This window comes from Abramis brama (assembly GCF_963993115.1).
Source record: "Abramis brama genome assembly, chromosome: 17".
NCBI lineage: Eukaryota > Metazoa > Chordata > Actinopteri > Cypriniformes > Leuciscidae > Abramis > Abramis brama.
This window is the reverse complement of record NC_139979.1, coordinates 20953200-20971798: the sequence shown is the minus strand read 5'-3', so window position 1 is coordinate 20971798 and position 18599 is coordinate 20953200. Positions and strand designations below refer to the sequence as shown.

General features: G+C 39.9%; 1 protein-coding gene across 2 annotated transcripts; it reads right to left on the bottom strand.

Annotated features, from left to right (window-relative positions):
* Positions 1–951: 951 nt before the first annotated feature.
* Positions 952–10375, bottom strand: LOC311067748 (uncharacterized protein). Of its 2 annotated transcripts, XM_084089806.1 has the most exons (4): positions 10143–10375; positions 8774–9134; positions 4385–5949; positions 952–2081 (listed from the first exon to the last, which is right to left on the bottom strand). In XM_084089806.1, the coding sequence occupies exons 3-4, from the start codon at positions 4498–4500 to the stop codon at positions 1205–1207; spliced, it is 993 nt and encodes a 330-aa protein (XP_083945932.1). In that variant the 5' UTR covers positions 4501–5949; positions 8774–9134; positions 10143–10375; the 3' UTR covers positions 952–1204. The 2 variants fall into 2 exon arrangements, with proteins under 2 accessions (XP_083945932.1, XP_083945933.1); XM_084089807.1 differs by lacking the exon at positions 8774–9134 and having other exon boundaries at positions 4385–4668; positions 10143–10362.
* Between the last annotated feature and the right edge of the window lie 8224 nt (positions 10376–18599).

Here is an 18599-nt window from a genome sequence, read left to right as displayed (position 1 = left end):
GGTTAGAGCTTGCACACTGCCTGCGTGACACTCAGGCACGGCTCGAGCCGCGCGGAAAACGCGCGCATGCTAGAAATAGAACCGACGCCTATTTTTCACGCGACACGCAAGCGTCTTGGAAGCATTTCCAGGCAAAATAGAATATGAAAATATGTTTATATGTCATTTTGTACACAAATACATATTAATTAATTACATGTTGATGTTTTTAAGTCTATAGGTTGACATAAATTGAGATATAAATGTAATTTAAAAAATAAATAAATAAATTAATGATTTTCAAATATTGCACCTGTCAAACTCTATTTTGCCGTCAATACTGTTGACGTTGTCCTTTATCAGTATTTATGCTTAACATGAAGTATAGCCTTCCACAACTCTTTCCCCATATGTGAACAAGGGTGATCCAAATCACGTAACTTGACACTTTCAAGTAGGCTACACTTCGAGTTTGCAACGATGGACGACGGCAGGTTAATTGAAGAGGTGGAGAAACACCAACAACTGTACGATCCACAGGATCCTTGCTATAAAGATCCACGAAAAAAGGAGAAGGCATGGGACAGCTATTGGCTATAATGGTAGGTTTACTATATATTGTCTACATAGGCAACTTACCGATAGCATACATGTGGTCCAATCGAAGTTTGAGGGTGCAGCCAGGGTGTATAAAACAAATGTCTGTAGCCTACTAATCTTTTCAGGTCGGTTATCATCCCTCCCTCCATTATTATTTGCTTGCACTTGCCTTTTATAAATTTATAAATCCATTCAATACATAATTAAATACCTAATTGACCTACAAATCTTTTTTATATATATTTTAATGTCCAGTTGTTAATTTTGTGTTATTTTTTGTCACTATTACATTGTCCTAACAATATAATTCTGCCACAGTGTCTGCCACATACCACAGAAAAACCTTTCAAAACACAAGACACCAAACAAACTACAAAACAGAGCTTTTTTTAATGCAGGCCTATTGACTGTGATAATATAAATAAAATAAGTCATTTTGTAGAGATCAACATGTCATATTTAAGATAATTATTATAATTATGAACATAAAAAGGATATTAGTTGAAGGATATTTGTCATTAATTAAGGTGCCACGCACATTTTAAATTACAAACAAACATGACAAATACAGGAATAGAAAATAAAGTTGTTAAATTATTTACAATGAATGAATGTTGTGATGTGATCACATGCTCCCTTCCATAGAATTGAAGAAAGCGCTGAATTTCTCACGCACTCCATAGGCATCCTTGCTGCCCCTGTTCCCTCCCATGTTCCTTATAATAGGCAACATGTCTCCTGTATTTTCTGCCTCATCCTGCCATCTCCGGTTTTGCACTGGGTTGGTGAGGAAGTTGTGCAGGATGCACAAAGCCATAACAACAGTGTCCACAAAGTGTGGTGCCATCTGCAGCCTCGAAAGCAGCACTCTCCATCTCGCAGTGAGGATGCCGAAGGCACACTCAACAACCATTCTGGCTGAAGACAGTCGGTAATTGAAATTTTCTCGCCACCTTGGGAGACGATGACCCGGGAAAGGCCTCATGAGGTAGGTTTTCAATGGAAATGCCGCATCTCCAACAATGACGTATGGCATGGGACCCTGCACACCTGAACCTGGTAAAGGGCTGTCTTCGAGCACATTCAGTGTTTTTGCCTCCATCCCCCTGCCAAGCCGCGAAGAGCCGTACACCCCCCTGTCACTGGCTCGGCCAAAGTCTCCCACCTGGATGTAGGTGAACCTGTAGTCTGCATCCACAAGTGCCAGAAGAACAATGGAGAATGTCTTCTTATAATTGAAAAACAGACTTCCAGAATTGGGAGGTGCTTTGATGGTGATGTGCTTCCCATCTATTGCACCCAAGCAGTTTGGAAATTTCCACTTGTCCCAAAATTTTGAAGCAATGGCTTTCCACTGGTCCTCAGTTGGTGGAGGAATGTGGGTTGACATCATCCTTTTTTCAATGGCACTGCACGTCATGTGCACAGATGAGCACACAGTAATTGCCCCCAAACGGTATTGATAGGCCAGGCTAGAAAAGCTTTCTCCTGCTGCAAGGTATCTGTGTCAGAAAGAAAAATATGTCATTGTCAATATTAGTAATTATAATATAGTAGTAATAATATTACAACAAAGTGTTAGTAGTATTGATATTATATTTTCTCCTCACAGGTGATGGTTGCAAAAGAAGGTGGAAGGTCCTGAGAGATGCTTTTGTAAAGCATAAAAAACAAAAGCATCCTCCCAGTGGCTCTGCAGGTGGGACAGTAAAGGAATGGAAATACGAGCTTGAAATGTCATTTCTACTGCCTCATTTGAATCCAAGAAGGTTAGTATGTACTTTAATTTCCTTGTTTTGGTTATAGAGATGCGTAATAACTTCTTAGCACAAAACATTAAATTGTTTACATTATACACAAAGGTTGTTTATTAATTGTATAAAGTTAAGTGTTACTTAATTATCACAAGGACCACTGTTACTCTATTTTAGCTCAAGATGTTCACTGGATCCAATACAACCACTGGAAGACACACAGGACCCCATTGATTTGAGCGCAATAGAGGAGGATGTGGAGCGCACAGAAACTCCAACATCACAGAGGTGTAACACCCCAACCCCACCATCTGGGCCAATCACATCAACACCCCACTCCCGAGCTAGTCCCACTCCAGCCCACCCCCGCATTCAAGCTATTCTGTCAGAGACTAGACAAAGCACTTCATCTCAAACAAGACCTGCACGTGACAGGAGAAGACAAGTAGTAAGTGAAGCGGAGCAACAGGTACTGGACATCATCTCCATTCCAACTTCAAATGTCCCCCCTCATGTCCCTACTGCGCAAGAGGAGATGTACTATTTTGCTTTGAGTTTGGTGCCTAGGCTAAATAGGCTATCACGTGAGGCACAGGCCCAGGCCCAAACTCACTTCTTGACATACCTCACTGAACTAGAGGACAGACAGCTGGCACAGATGAACACCCCAGTGCCCGGTTGCATAAAGCACCTTAAGTGTAATTTGCCCTTAAGTTCGCCCTTATGTTTCCCTTAAACCTAAGGGTGTTGCAGAAAAAAACCCTTAAGTGTTACTTAAGGGTTTCTTTAAGTAAAACGTCATAAACACTTAGAATTTCCCTTAAATGCTGTTTTTTCACTTAAGTAATCCCTTAAAAAGCATTAAGTGTTGCATAAAACCCCTTAACGGTCATTTCCCTAAGTATAATTTAAGGTTTGGAAATCGTAACCTTAAGAGTAACGCGGACAAAAATAAGACGACATGGCTGAATTTATGGAACCAGCTGAAGATCATTATGTGCCAAGAAGAATTTTTAGGGATAGAGAGAAACCTTTGGACCATCTTAGCAATGAAAAATTGTTGCAAGAATACCGATTTGATCGACGCGCAATATTTGACATCGTCACACATCGCAACCACTCTTTAACTGCGGTGTTACAACTGCTTATGGCACTGCGTTTTTTTGCAACTGGGAGTTTTCAGACGGTAGTGGGATATGTTTTCCACGTGCATAAATCGGCTACCATTCAATAAATGTACAATTAGTGTGTATCGGATCTTCAGGTGATATTCTCAATTCATTCAGTTAACGGACACTCTGAGGTAAAGTGACTGCAGACTTAGCAACGATTATATTTAATTGTACAGTACAGTCATAACATAACGTACATACATTATCTTAATTCCATTATGTCCTTAAACATAACAATATTGCTGTCCATAAACTGAGAAAGTGCGCGTCTGGTGTGCGATACCTCGAGTTGTCCTAGACGCGACGCGGCATGTTAGTGTTTTGCGTATCTATGGCAACAACAGACTTTTATAACGTGAATCCAGGATCGCTGTCGTGAAACACTTAAATGTTTCCCTTACCTAAGAGAACCGTTTAAGAGATTATATGCAACACCCTTAAGTTATTCTCTTAGGTAAGGGGAAATCGCCCCTTAAGTATCATACTTAAGGGAAAAACTTAAGGTGCTTTATGCAACCGGGCACAGGCCCTATAAGAGGAAGCCACTCTTCCACCTCCACTGCATTTCACCCTTACAGCCCCACACTCCAAGCCCGGTCCCAATATCATCCTGTTCCTCCCCAAGATGACCCTCCCAGCACATTTTTGGAGAATCTGTCTGACCCTTCACCCCACAGCTACCACAATTTTTAAATAATGGCATTAAATGTAAATAGTTCAGTTTTGAAAATTAACATTATGTGGAATAATGTATCTGTTTTAGTGTAAAGAATAGTGTTTTGTTATTTAAACGTATATAATGTTCAATTGTTTATTAAAAAAAGTATTCTTGTTGGACTGTCTTTTCTTCTTTTATTATACAGAGAATAAAAAGCCTACCTGAGTGTAATGGCAAGCCTCTGCTTGGGCTCGATAGGATCACGGAAATCGGTTGTCTGCCTCGTCAGGTCGGGTCCGACAATAGACAGAATCTCGTCCATTTGTTCCGCTGACATCCAGATGTTTTTCAGAATCAAGTTGCAACTCTGCAACGAGGTGATAATAAGCTCCGAAAGTTTTTCTTCTTTGATTCATGGGGTGAACCCACCATCGTCTGAATCTCCTCCGGCGAATTCTTAACAGAAGAAGAGCCGCAATGGCTTTTTTTCTGTCAACAACTCGAACTGAAAAATAACAAATACCGTTATAATTTTCAATAGTAATAGGGACTAGGCCTGCACGATAAATCGTTATAAAATCGCGATCTCGATTCACCCTGTTCACGATTTAATTTTTAAATGACCGATTAAAAAAAATAAATAAAAAAAAATCAGCCTTTATTTTGAAAGGACAGCTCTCACAGGGCTTCACCCTCAGCCAACGACAAAGCGCCTTTTAGTCTCGTGTTTCACTCGTCGAGCGAGCGCGGTAGTTCGGAAATAAACAAAATGGATATTGAGGAAAACCCAGGTCCTAGTGACGAGAATCAGCCAACCACTCAGTCTCAACTTGTTCCGAAAAAAGGCTCACATTCGGTGGTGTGGAAGTATTTTGGATTCAAGCAAGAAGACGACTGTCAATCTGATGTGATTTGCAAGGTATGCTTTGCCCTTGTTGCAGCACCGCAAGGTAACACCACAAACCTTTACCAGCACCTCAAACGTCACCACAAAGTGCAATATGATGAAGCAGCCGTACAAGGCAAGAGATCCGAAAGTTGTCCAAAAATGCAGACATCTATTACGGACACCTTGCACAATGCGACGCCATACCCACATAACTCCAGTAGGAGTAAGGAAATAACAGAAGCCATTGCTTACCATCTAGCAAAAGATATGGTTCCAATATACAACGTAGAACGTGACGGATTTCAAAAGATGATCCATACATTGGACAAACGCTACTCAATACCATCCCGCAACTATTTTTCATAAGTTGCACTGCCAGCTATGTACAAGAAAGTGCGGACTGTAGTCGAGGCAGAAGTGCAGCAAGCGGATTATTTTTCAGCAACGACGGATTTATGGTCCAGCCGAACAATGGAACCGTACATGAGCCTAACTGTCCACTTCATAGCGACTGATTTCACCATGAAGAGCAAGTGCCTACAGACTGCTTTTTCCCCGACGACCACAAAGGTGAGATCTTGGCACAGGGACTGAAGGATGCCCTAGCATCTTGGAGTTTGGAAGAGGAGAAAATGGCATGTATAACAACAGACAATGGATCAAACATAGTGAAGGCAATCTCCATCAACAACTGGACCAGGCTCCAATGTTTTGGCCATAGGCTACATCTGGCAATTGGTGAGTTGGTGTGTGTGCGCGTGTAAGTTAACTGACTCTGTGTGTGTGTGTGACTGACTGACTGACTGACTGTGTGTGTTTAACTGTGACTGTGTGTTTAACTATGACTGTGTGCAGGGGCGTCACTAGGCCCTTTTTAGGGGGGCTTCAGCCCTACTTCTGCCCAGCCCCCCTAAAAAATATTTGATTAACACATTTTTGATAGCTTCAGTCCCCTTTAAAAAAAACTCATTTGAAACGGCGGCAAGCTGCGTCAAGTTTCGGCTCCTCCCCTTATCTGAGTCTGCTTGGATTTAGCGCATTTTTCAATCTGCAGGGGGCGCCGAGCAGAGCGAACATCAGAGAGTACAAGGTGTGTCGTGAGTGCATTTATTGATAGATCGCTATGATATTACATCTGCATCGGTGCAGTTCTTTGTCATAAATGCATTGCAGTTTACATAATGTAATGTTACTGGAGCATTGGGAGCAACACGGGACGGTTCGGTTTCTCATCCAATACCAATACGTTTCGCTGCGTTCACCTTCAGCCCTTATCACAGTGTGATAGATAGTTGTTTTTTATTCCTATAAAAATGAAGCAATTAACACCCATGATAACATACTTTAGAAAACGATCATGATTTATTTTAATTTACTTTTTAACATAACATATTTAAAATCATATTTATATTTATTTTAAACCGATTTAAACATATTGCCAGTAGACAATTACATTAATAGGCCTGGCTACATGTTTAGCTGGTTAGTTAAATGATTTGAAATTAAATAGATTTTCACAGGGTGACTTGATGAATAACCAACCGTATTGTTGATTATAAAGGCTAAAAAGCTTAAAAAATAAAATAATTTATATTTCATTGTAGATGGACTTAGTATAGCTTCCCTGGTAGCTTTGTCTGAGATAATGATTCATAAATCAACCTATCAGTTGACCCTATGTTTACTTTCTTCACTGACAGACAAAAATAAAAAGCCTATATCAGTCAAAGCTCAGCTTTAGGAGGGGAAAAGACAGAGCAAGATAAAAACAAAGAGAAAAAGAGTGTGATGCTGATGAGGTGAGAAAAAAAACAGCTGCCCGCACATGGTTTTAAAGCTATTGTCATCCAATTTTTTGGCCTTTAAAACATCTTAAAATGCACATATGTAGATCAGAGAAATCAAAATTTTCTCGGGGGAGCATGCCCCCAAACCTATGGAGCTATTCTTGTGCCAATAAAAATGAACGTAGCTTTTCAAGAAACTAATGAAAATATAAATTGAAACTAAATAAATTATCTCTTAAACAGAATAAATCGCAGGGAAATTTTTTGACTTCGTTTTTAATACACTGCATGTTTTGCTAACTGTTTCTCATATTTCAATCGCTGATCTGAACTTACAAATGCGCTTCCAGAGTTTTCATTTACGCTTCTGAAGTTTTCGTTTACGCTCCCAGAGTTTTCGTTCGCCGTTCTGACACATTTCTCTCGTGGGGGCGGGGCTAGTAGCAGTGTGTTCTCATTGGTTACTGAGCTTTTGATTGATCGCTTCGTGACCTGGAAGTGACGTCAGTGTTTATGTGTGGATGTGAGCGTCTGTAATCGCAGCTTTCTATTTCATTTTAGTGATATTAAGTTATGTTTGTTTTTTAATTTTATCTGTATTTACCTGCTGCTACTACTTAGTTGGCAGAAGCTTTTTAGGAGCACAAGAGATCTATTCAGGTGTAATTGCACATTAAAGTACTGTGTATAATACTTAAAATATTGTACTGTCCAATGTTTTCGGAGAATATTTGTTTATTCCTGATGATTATTTTGCATGTTAGGCTCTGATTAGGTTCAGCTGTTACAATTTAAAGAGAATAGCAAACGTGTGTGATATATTCAGCCGTCAAGAAAGTCAAACTTCAACCAAGTAATCAAGGTTAGCAGCCATGGCCATCACACTACTCATCGTTAGCAGATATACGTTTACACCATCAAAATTAATGATCACTTAAATAAGAGGAATTTATACAAAATGAAAATTACAGTCGTGGCCTGCTGTCAGATACAGACCTCAAAGGGCATTTCATTACATAAGTCACACAAAGAATGTTCTTGTTGCCATTTTTTTTAAATTGATAATTGTATTTAGTTATTTAATTTAATTAATTAACACAATCTGCTAACATTTAAAATTGTAAATATATTTTAACAATCATCAACCGTTTCAATCGTGACTTATACAATCAGTTAAATTAATGTAATTGTAAAAGTATCAGAGTGAAGGTCTTGGATGCAATTATGTTGTGACAGGAAATACCAGAATCCACAAAACATTAACTGCATAATATACATGCAATGCACAGTATTCTCATGATATACATTACTATACAAAATGCACAATTACAAATACAGAATACATTTTAAAAATTCAAATGTTGCAATGATTCTTTGAGCAGTTCCTGTTGCAGAACAAGTAACAAAGCGGGGGGGGGGGGGGGGGGGGGTTGTATTTAAATCTTTAAATCTATGCATTACAACCCCCCCATGATCACATGAAAAATATGCAGACCCAAACTTCAACCCCCCCAATGTTCAAACCAAATCTACACCCTTGCAAGCAGTGCAAGGATAGTCCACCCAAAACATGAGCATTCTCTCATCATTTACTCTCCTTCATGCCATCCCAGATGTATATGACTTTCTTCTTGACATAAACATAGACAAAGATATTTAAGGAAATAATCCATCTCTGTGAGTCCATAATACAAGTGGATTGTTTGTAACCCATGTACGTAAGATTTTTAATAGTTAAAACAGTTTACATTATTAGTATTTCTTTTATCTAGCCTATTGTTTTACTTCAGAAGGCATTGATTCATCCACTGAGGTCGCATGGATTACCGTCACGCTCACTGTGTGTGGTTTAAAGCGTCTTTAGGACTCGCAGAGATGGATTACTTTCCTTACAATCTTAATTCGTGTTTATCTGTAGAAAGAAAGTAAAATGCATCTGGGACAGCATGAGGGTGAGTAAAATAAGAGAGAATTGTATTTTTGGGTGAACTATCCCCTCAACATTCATATGCTGTTGTTATGATAATCCAAGATCAGCATAGATTAATAAGAATAAAGTGAAACCTCTTGTGTACTTGTGAAGTGTGTTTGTTTTAATCTAGAGGAAATTGAAATATTTGCTAGTTTATATTAAAATAAATCAGGTGTCTGAAGATCAAGATCCCAGTCATTAAAAGGTGATGTGTCTGAACAAAGTAAGATTATTGTCTGAAAGGGACAGTGGATCTCTGGTACTATCACTCCATCCTCTGTGTCAGCATCAGAATTTTGTTTATGGAAATGTTGCTCCACTCCCTGGAAAATGAGAGAGGAAATGTATTATAATCTAACAATACAAACTGCTTTGAACTCCCCATACAGTAACACGTTGCAGACTTAAAATATTTATTATATTTATATTTAAGGGATTTTACAGTACTAAATATTTACCTAAATATTTACAGTACTAAATATTTACCTCGGAGTCAAGCAGCATTTATCATCTGTAATACTGTTGTGTAACCAGTAGATGGCTGTATTGCCCTATATATAATGTGTATTCCCTAGTTGCTGGATGTTTTCAGTCATAATTACTTTTTTTACTTTTTTTAATTTGGACATATATTTATTATTAAAGACTATTAAAGATTTAACATTTGTCAAAGAAATGTTCATTTGAAGTGCACTTTTTTCATTATTATTAGTCAAATATGGACACAGAAAAAGCAATTTGTTACTCATACTAGATACATATAATAGCTTTATCAGTCATCTTTATCACACAAAAGTAATCAGAATAAATATTGCAACCAGGGGGATACTTCAAAATAATTGAGTGTTTACATATTACGAACAGAGACGTGGTCTGTGGTCAAGTCGTGTCTCTCCTCTTTCAAAAACTCTGCATCGCAAATTAATCAGCAATTGAGAAATTCAGGTTTAAATAGCTTTATTGGCATGGTAAAAAGGCTTTACATTGCCAAAGTTGAATCAGGCAGTGATTGACAGCGCTCTGGTCCTATGGTATCGGTCATTGACTGATACAGTACAGATAGGCTACTGCACAGTAGCCTACTCTAGCTCAAAGTTGTTTGGGGTGGCTGTGGGGAAATATGATCTAATCGAAGCAAATATGATCTAATCGAAGACTGTAACCGAATGTAGATAAACAAGTCATGTAATGATTGGGCTAACAGTTAAATCAAGACAACACAGCTCAGCTGTATAATGTTATGGGCTCTCACTGAGCTCTAAAATGCCTCTCCACCTGAAAAAAGCCAGTACTGTATTATAAATAGTATTAGTATAGTATTAATGAAAAACCACGAGTAGGCTAACGTTATCCAGTATCCTCCTGATATAGCGATGATGACTAATGATAATGATATCATTCGTCTGTACTATTCCTTCTATAAGAAATCATCTCAACAATATAGTGTAGCAGCAAATAAATACAGATATAAACTTAATATCACTCAAATGAAATAGAAAGCTGCGATTACAGACGCTCACATCCACACATAAACACACCACTGACGTCTTCACTTCCAGGTCACGAAGCTGTCAATCAAAAGCTCAGTAACCAATGAGAACACACTGCTACTAGCCCCGCCCCCACGAGAGAAATGTGTCAGAACGGCGAATGAAAACTCTGGGAGCGTAAACGAAAACTTCAGAAGCGTAAATGAAAACTCTGGAAGCGCATTTGTAAGTTCAGATCAGCGATTGAAATATGAGAAACAGTTAGCAAAACATGCAGTGTATTAAAAACGAAGTAAAAAAATTTGCCTGCGATTTATTCTTTTTCAGTTTTAGAGATAATTTATTTAGTTTCAATTTATATTTTCATTAGTTTCTTGAAAAGCTACGTTCATTTTTATTGGCACAAGAATAGCTCCATACAAACCCCCCTAAATACCTCACATTCGGTACCTTAGTGATTATAAAACCGTGCCATATGCATGCTACTGGATGAATGAATGAAACTAGTTAATAATGAGCATTAGACCATAAACTAATTTTTTTTTTTTTTTTTTACATCATACCCTCATTGGGGGCTGAGCCCCCCTAAAATGAAAATCCTAGAATCGCCCCTGACTGTGTGTCTGTCTGACTTACTGTGTGTGTGTGTGTGTGTGTGTGTGTTTAACTGTGACTGTGTGTGTGTGTCTGTCTGACTGACTCTGTGTGTGTGTGTGTGTGTGTGTGTGTGTGTTTAACTGTGACTGTGTGTGTCTGTCTGACTGACTCTGTGTGTGAGTGTGTGACTGTCTGTCTGTGTGTGTTTAACTGTGACTGTGTGTGTGTGTTTAACTGTGACTGTGTGTGTGTGTGTGTTTAACTGTGACTGTGTGTGTGTGTGTGTGTGTGTGTGTGTGTGTGTGACTAAGTTAGCCCTTGTACTCTAGGGCAGTGGTTCCCAAACCGGTCCTGGAGGACCACCAACACTGCACGTTTTCTTTGTCTCCCTAATCAAACACACCTGATTCTACTCATCAGCTCATTATCACATGGATTAATTTAGTTGTAAATTGATGCCCATGTATGCAATTCTTAATTCTACATACACCGGTTGAAAAGCATTTGTTTCATTGTATAGTGACACGCATTTACGAATCGTGTTCATGTTAATGAATAGCACTGCATGTTCATTAGTTGTGTGTGTGTGTGTGTGTGGGTGGGTGGAATGCTGTAAACTGCGAAAAGGAAGTCTCAAAATCCAAATGAACCGAACACGATCGATTCGAACAAGATGTCAATTAATGCACGCGTGTCTTCTGATCCTGAAGAAATCCTTCTGATTTCTGATTCATTTTTGAATGAGCGATTTTTGATTTATTAATGGATAACAGAACATGTTTATTCGCAAACGTGGCTGTATTTGTACAAATTGCTGCACACTCATTCAATCCCGAATTCCACAGATTCAAATTAAATGGCATTTGTTTGTGGTTAGTAAAATACATTCACAAAATGTATCTAGTACATGGATAATTGTGTGTGCATTTATTAATCATAATGAGACTATAATTATCCCATACCGATCGGTCTGCGCAGAGCTGCATGAAGTCGAACAAGCCTATTAATGATCCCGACTGTTGCGTCACAGTAGGTGTTATGTGGAGATTCGCCTATTTTTCAAAAACGAGATTAAAATAAGAAGGAGAAAACAATGGTGTTTGAGACAGTCAAAACAGTAGCAGGGAACAAAGCACAATGACAGGCAAGCTGAGAGGGTGGCAGTTGAGACCAGCCCAAGGTGAACACACTGGCGTTCTGAGGTAGATGTGCAGCACAATGGATGCAGTGAGAGCCAGACAGGATAATACAGCACACGTATGGACTCGCAGGGCACGATCAGTCACTGCACGGTCTCGCTGCTTGGTAGAGAGAGGAAGCAGCCAGCTTGCAGGATAGGGAATACAACAAACACAAGACAAGGTATCTAGGCACTATCCTCAACTGGAACCATGAGCAATCAGTAACAGGTAGCACAACACACTTAATGATAACGAACTGGCAAAACATGAGGGCAAGAGAACACATATAAAGGGAGCTGAGAACAAGAGGAACAGGTGAGCACATTCAGACAAGAAATAGGTGAACACACTCAGGCAAACGAGGACTCAACAAGGGAGCAGAGAACATGAGGAACAGGTGACAACACAGACAAACAAGGACTCAGGGTACAGGGAAACAAGGCAGGAACAGAGGAGCACATGGCCAACACGAACAAAGAGAGCCATATGTTCAAGCACAACACAAACATAGAGACATGAAACAAAGACAACACAGACAAAGCTGCCAGGGCAGAACCTTGACAGGCCTGTTACAGTTACAAAGATCCTTCACCAAGGTCTAAGCTACGTCCTTGCTTCATGGTTGAATGATTCTGATTGGCTATAAGAAATAGATATACACAGTAATTTTCCACACATGGACAGATAGACTGAAGCATATCTCCATCAATTATGCGGCTGACACTCAGACCCTGAATTTAGGTACGTCTTGACCTTCCAGGTTTCAGATCTGTGTTGCTGGGCGCTAACATGTCGAAGAAAACAAGTCAGTCAATCTCCAATAATGCCACTTGTTCCTTAACGTGTAACCAAGAATACTAACACACACACAGACACACAGCAGCTTCAAGGTTGGATTTGGCCAGGCTCTATTTACAGGAGTCTTCTCAAAACATCAATATAACATGCTCTTCTCTCAATGAGAGGACACATTAATATAGAACAGTAAAGTAAATGATTTAACTAAGAAATTGTCACTTAAACTATTGGTTCCAATGACACTTGTGACCTAGAGTCATCATGGTGAGCTAGAAGAACAGATAACACAGATTAACATAAAAACCTTTCTCAAACAAAACGAGTCCATATTTCATTTCTGGAAATAGGGCTAAATGAGCAAGCACTAGCCGCGTTTCCACTGTCGGGCCAGGGCCGGGTTGTGCTAGTGCGTGCCAGGGCCAGTCGCGTTTCCACTGTCACTTCCGGGGCTTGATCGGGGCTTAAGGCCAGGATTTCTGGCCCGTCGAATACCTTGGGCCAAAGCGGGCCAGCTCGGGCTAGAGGAGTGGTTACCAACAGAGGCGGAGTTTACCGTCGGGAGACGGCAGCGCCGGATGATTCTGTCAGCATTAAAGACTTTTAAAATAATTTAACTCGCGTTCATGTTTGAATGCCTTCTGTTTGTGATGCAAAAGACTATGCGCGCTAACCGTTACCATAGTAAACATAGTAAACGCTTGAAGATACGCATAGTAAAAAAAACAGTGAACGCTTGAAGAAATCAGACCAATCTTAAAGGCTATCACAGTCATGTTTTTATTTTATCTGTCAGTAGCCTACGTCTCGTCTCTTTAAACCGGACTATCATAAAATAAAGTAACTTTTTTTTTCGGGAAGCTTCCTGTTTCTCTGACTGAAAATATCTGTTGCAGCGTTTATACACCCACGTATACATATAATTAATTATTATTCATAACGGATTATGATCAATAATTAATATTTCAATTATTTTCAGAATTTACTGTAGCAGAATCAATAGTATGATCATTTTATCAGTTCATCCAATCTACGGAAAGCATAAACAATTATTAACTCTAGGAAATATAATATCTTCCTGGCCAAGAAAGAATAATCCCCAGCTAACAATAAATTAAGAAATAATCACGGGTAAAAGCATCGGTAACTTAGATCAGAAGTTTAAGACATTAAATTTCGTAAGCACATAACACAAGTAATACTTCTCTTTAAAATACAAACATGACTTTATTGATTATTCTAACACATAAAACTAATATCTAACACAAACACACGCGCACGCATACACACATTCATACAGGTTGCTGAAGAAAGAGAGTGGGAAAGAAAGATTTTGGAAAAAAAAATGAGTTTAAGAGTGAGATGATGAAATCACAAGATTCTATGCACTTAAAAGACATAACCTGAACGAACCATCAAGCATTAATTCAACCCTTCTGTCGTTTTAGGCAGGTTATTAAATTTATATCAATGCACCAGTTCAGTTTTAGTCTGGAGGTACTTGCGTCTTTGCTTTTGGGGATTCCCTTGGGTTTCCCGTTCGTTGGCTGTGGTCTCCTCGTGCCTGGATAGATGTCTGTGGCGTGGATGTCGGATGGTTGAAAAGTCTTTGAAGTTGAAAGCGTGCGTTGCAGCCGTGAATCGTAGACCGAAACTTTGCAGCAAAACTTAACTTAAAACCGAGACTTTAAATCGGAAAAGGAAAATAACACAAAGAAAGAAATAAAATGAGATACGGAGAGTAGTTAGATGACTGAAAATGAATCTAACCCATCTGATCTTAATTTGGGTTGATCTGCTCGTCTGTTAACGTTACATGGTTACTATAACCATCGTCTGCCGTCTCCGTCTTTGTTCTGCATTTGTTGGTAGCTCTTCTCTATCAGAACATTTTGAACGAACTAACTTTTTTTTTCAAACTAACGCTCTGCGCTGGTTTTTAAAGGGTTTTTTAAAACAAAAAAGGTTTGTTACTCCTACAAATATGTCATGACTACTGCTTTGTTTGCAAAGTCATAAATCATGTCTTCCCTGGGGTTTCTCTAGCTCTAATTGTAAGTGGAGACCAGATGCAACAGTTTAGGCATGATTCCTTATTATCAGAATATGAAACATTTTACACCGATTTAATTCCAGCCATCTTGCTAGTTGTGTTCGTAAGATAGCATTGATATGAAACAGTACACACTTTCATTCACACACCTAATAATTATACCAATTACATGAATTATATGGGATCGAAACATATTAAAACACACACAGGTGAAACAACACACGTAAAACAACATAGAATTCTGTAATTGCGTGATGTCTGATCATAAGTTCATTGAAGATTGTTCTTGAATGATTTTATGTATTTTGATATGTAAAGTTTCTTGGTGTGTAAAGTTTATGGGGCTTTTCCAATCTGTTGTCATGGATACTTACTGTTGAAAGCTGTTTTTGTTCATTTCTCATGGGACCTTGGTCTCGGTCATTCTCTTAACCCATCAGTGTTCGGCCACAAAGCTAGCATTGACCAGTTATTTTGTTAGTGCTGGGGGGCTCTTTTAAATAGCCAGACTGGTCGGCGCCTGAACCCCATGACAAGATGGACGAGGATACGAAGTCCTGACCAAATCTTCCCCTTTGTTCGGCAGGAAGTGGAAAGTTTGAATTAATTTTCTGGAAGAAGATTAGTTTGTGGTTGGTTCCTTCTCATTGTCGCTACACTGTATGGGAGTCGAGAGAGTGCTAAAGCTCCTCAGGTCGTATGGCATATATTTGTAGAAATTATCATTCTTTCTAAATGTGATGTAGCTAAATATGTCGATCCTGTAACTACAGATAAAGAAACAGACGCGACTGAAGAAGTGTGTCCTCTTTCTTTTGTGAAATAGACCTAACGGTAATTTATTTCTGAGTGACTAATGTGCAATTTTGACATAAATTAATTCATTATGATCAATGTATCACTTTTTATTGTAAACCTGTGGTAAAACATCAATGCTTGGGTTTTAAATATTCAAGTAAACAAAACAAAAAAAAGCCAGCAAACGGCCGCTTTTATCATGTTTGTTTTCAACGTTGTTTCCAGTGATTTCTGATTAGTTTTCTGATAAAACTTCCATTTGTTGGTGAAATGATGGGTTAGTGTGATGTTGTTCCAGAGAGGCGTGTTACGGGCGTGTTTTAGTGAAGCGCTGTGGAGCTTCTGGCCCGACAGTGGAAACGAAGGCCCGGTGCTATTAGCCCGGCATGGCCCGTTTAAAGCCCTGGCTCGACAGTGGAAACGCGGCTATAACAAAGTAAAATCTCATAAGCCTAGAGAAGTCATTAGATAAACCTTGATTATAATCAATCATTAGATTCCAGAATCCACTCCTTCATGATAAACATGATTTAAGTCCTGTACAGTGGCCCTGTTTTGTTACTGAAAGTCATATTTTGATTAGAAACCCCATAACATTTTCCGGAGATTTATGACAATGACAAACCATTAGAAAATTAGTCAGATTTAAATGATAATTACAAGATATTATCATATTTCCCAAAAAGTGCTGAATTTGATAACTGTTATAGAAAAAAAAATATGTTCTCTTACGAGAGGTTCTCTCGTATTGCGTAAGTAGCTTACGCTTCGGGAAAGTTCTCTTTCTTCGAGATCTGAAGCCAAAAAATTATCCTTAATTTTGCATTTATTGTCAACGCAGTGCAGCAGCAGGCATACCAAAGCAAGCTGTATAAGCGTGCTCATTGGCTGCCAGGCGGCAACTGCTTAAGCCTATCAGTGAGCCCGGCGTGACGTCACACCCAATGAGGGCGCTTCGCGCCCTCCACACCCTTCTAACCATCAAGAAGGGTGTGGCCAGTGTGTATATATTGCGGGCTCACAGGCTGAACTCTGATTTTCTTGTCTTCAGCGAAGCTCTTCGCATCGCTGGATCTTGAGAAGCCACCGCCGTCGAAACCAGCGACCAGCAAGCTTAGGACAGCGCCTGAGGAAGCCGGCCACCTTCGCCGCCTTCAGCCAACCGTGCCTGCTACGCTATCCGGCGACATATCCTTTTTTCTTTGCATAATTCTGCTGTGTGTGTTCGCCCTGCGACACGCACTTTCTCTTCTAAAAGGGCGCGAGGCGTTTTTATCAAAATGCCTCGTTTCTCCTGCGGTTCATGCCGCGCCCCGCTCAGCAACGGAGACCGCCATCTCATCTGCGCTCTCTGCCTGGGCCGCGATCACGCCGCTGCCGCACTCTCTACGGGCGGCTGCCCCGAGTGCGAAGAACTCTCAATGTCGACCCTGCGGGCTCGACTTGAGGTTTTTGACCAGGCTGTCGCTCCGCATGTCCCTGTCGGGCCGCGCAAGAAAAAGCGCCGCTCGCAGCGACCACCGGAGACCGATGCGGCGCTCGCTTTCTAAGTCGTGGAATGCACCGGTTTCCGCGAGTTGCCGCCTGGCAGCCAATGAGCACGCTTATACAGCTTGCTTTGGTCTGCCTGCTGCTGCACTGCGTTGACAATAAATGCAAAATTAAGGATAATTTTTTGGCTTCAGATCTCGAAGAAAGAGAACTTTCCCGAAGCGTAAGCTACTTACGCAATACTCGTTCCCTCTTCTAGAGAGAACCGAGGTTACATTAGGTAACCGAGTACGTTTCTTTTCTCTATATTTTATTTTTCAATGATTTAACAAATGAATGCCATACATTCATTTGTCTGTATTTTGAGTTTCTTTTATGATGTTAATACAGCTGCAGGGTGTGTGTGACTTCAGAGGTGAGAGAATTCCCGTGCTGGAGAGGGGGGTCAAGGGGGGTCCCTTTTGTTCCTTGTGTTGTGGTGGGTGACAAGAGATAACACTATAAAAATGCTGGCCAACCTCTGCTCTGAGTCTCACTCTGCCTGCAGCTGGACTGTGGGTAGACTGGGAACATTTCTTGCAAGAAATAAATATCTTTTAAGGACAATTTGAATCCTGAAGTCTCTTATGCTTGATGCTGTTTTGTTAGTTATTGTTTTGCTATAACAATTGGTGTCAGAACTGGGACTCCTTGAGGTTTTCGTCTGGTCCTGACAGCGGATTTGACGAACTGATCATCTCAAAGCACAGGCTTTGATCTTACCTCGCCGAATTTAAGAGAGAAGAGCCAAAGCTGCTATCAGGGCCAGGGAGAAACATCACTGGTTTCAGAAAGAACTCGCAGCAGTAAAAGCATCTCGGGTAAGAGACAGTTAAATTATTTTTAATTTGTGTGGTATAATTTGACATTCTGTGAGTGAACCATAGTGGCTGGAACTATCTCTTTGGTACGGGCAGAGAAGGTTTTTGATGGGGAGATTGTAACCTGAGGAAGTCAAGTCAATTTTATTACGAAAACTAGCTCGTAGGTGGATAGAAGAACCACACCAGATTAATTAGGTTTACTCAAAACCTCTGTAACCTGAGAAAGTAATCGAGCGCTAGAAAGTGCTCACGGAAAGAGGTTGAGTAAACCGTAATTACAGGAAGCATATTTGCTAAAACCTGTCCGATTTTGGGTTAAAAAGTCGGATCTGTTGAAGACGTTTGACAGATTAGTAAGAAGCGCGTCGAGGGAAAATCCAGGAGAGATAGAAATCAGCCAATATGGGGTCATCTCAAAGCAAGCTTGAACAAAATTGTATAGGCTACACCAGTTTTTCTGTAAAATGGGAAAAAATTACAGCCAGAAATGCATGCAAGAAATTGGGAAACGGATAATTGT

Coding starts and splice junctions, on each gene's coding strand:
- LOC311067748 (XM_084089806.1), bottom strand. CDS start 4,500: ATGTCAGCGGAACAAATGGACGAGATTCTGTCTATTGTCGGACCCGAC. Junction 2,082..4,384: donor AGGCTTGCCATTACACTCAG/GTAGGCTTTTTA, acceptor TTTCTGACACAG/ATACCTTGCAGCAGGAGAAA.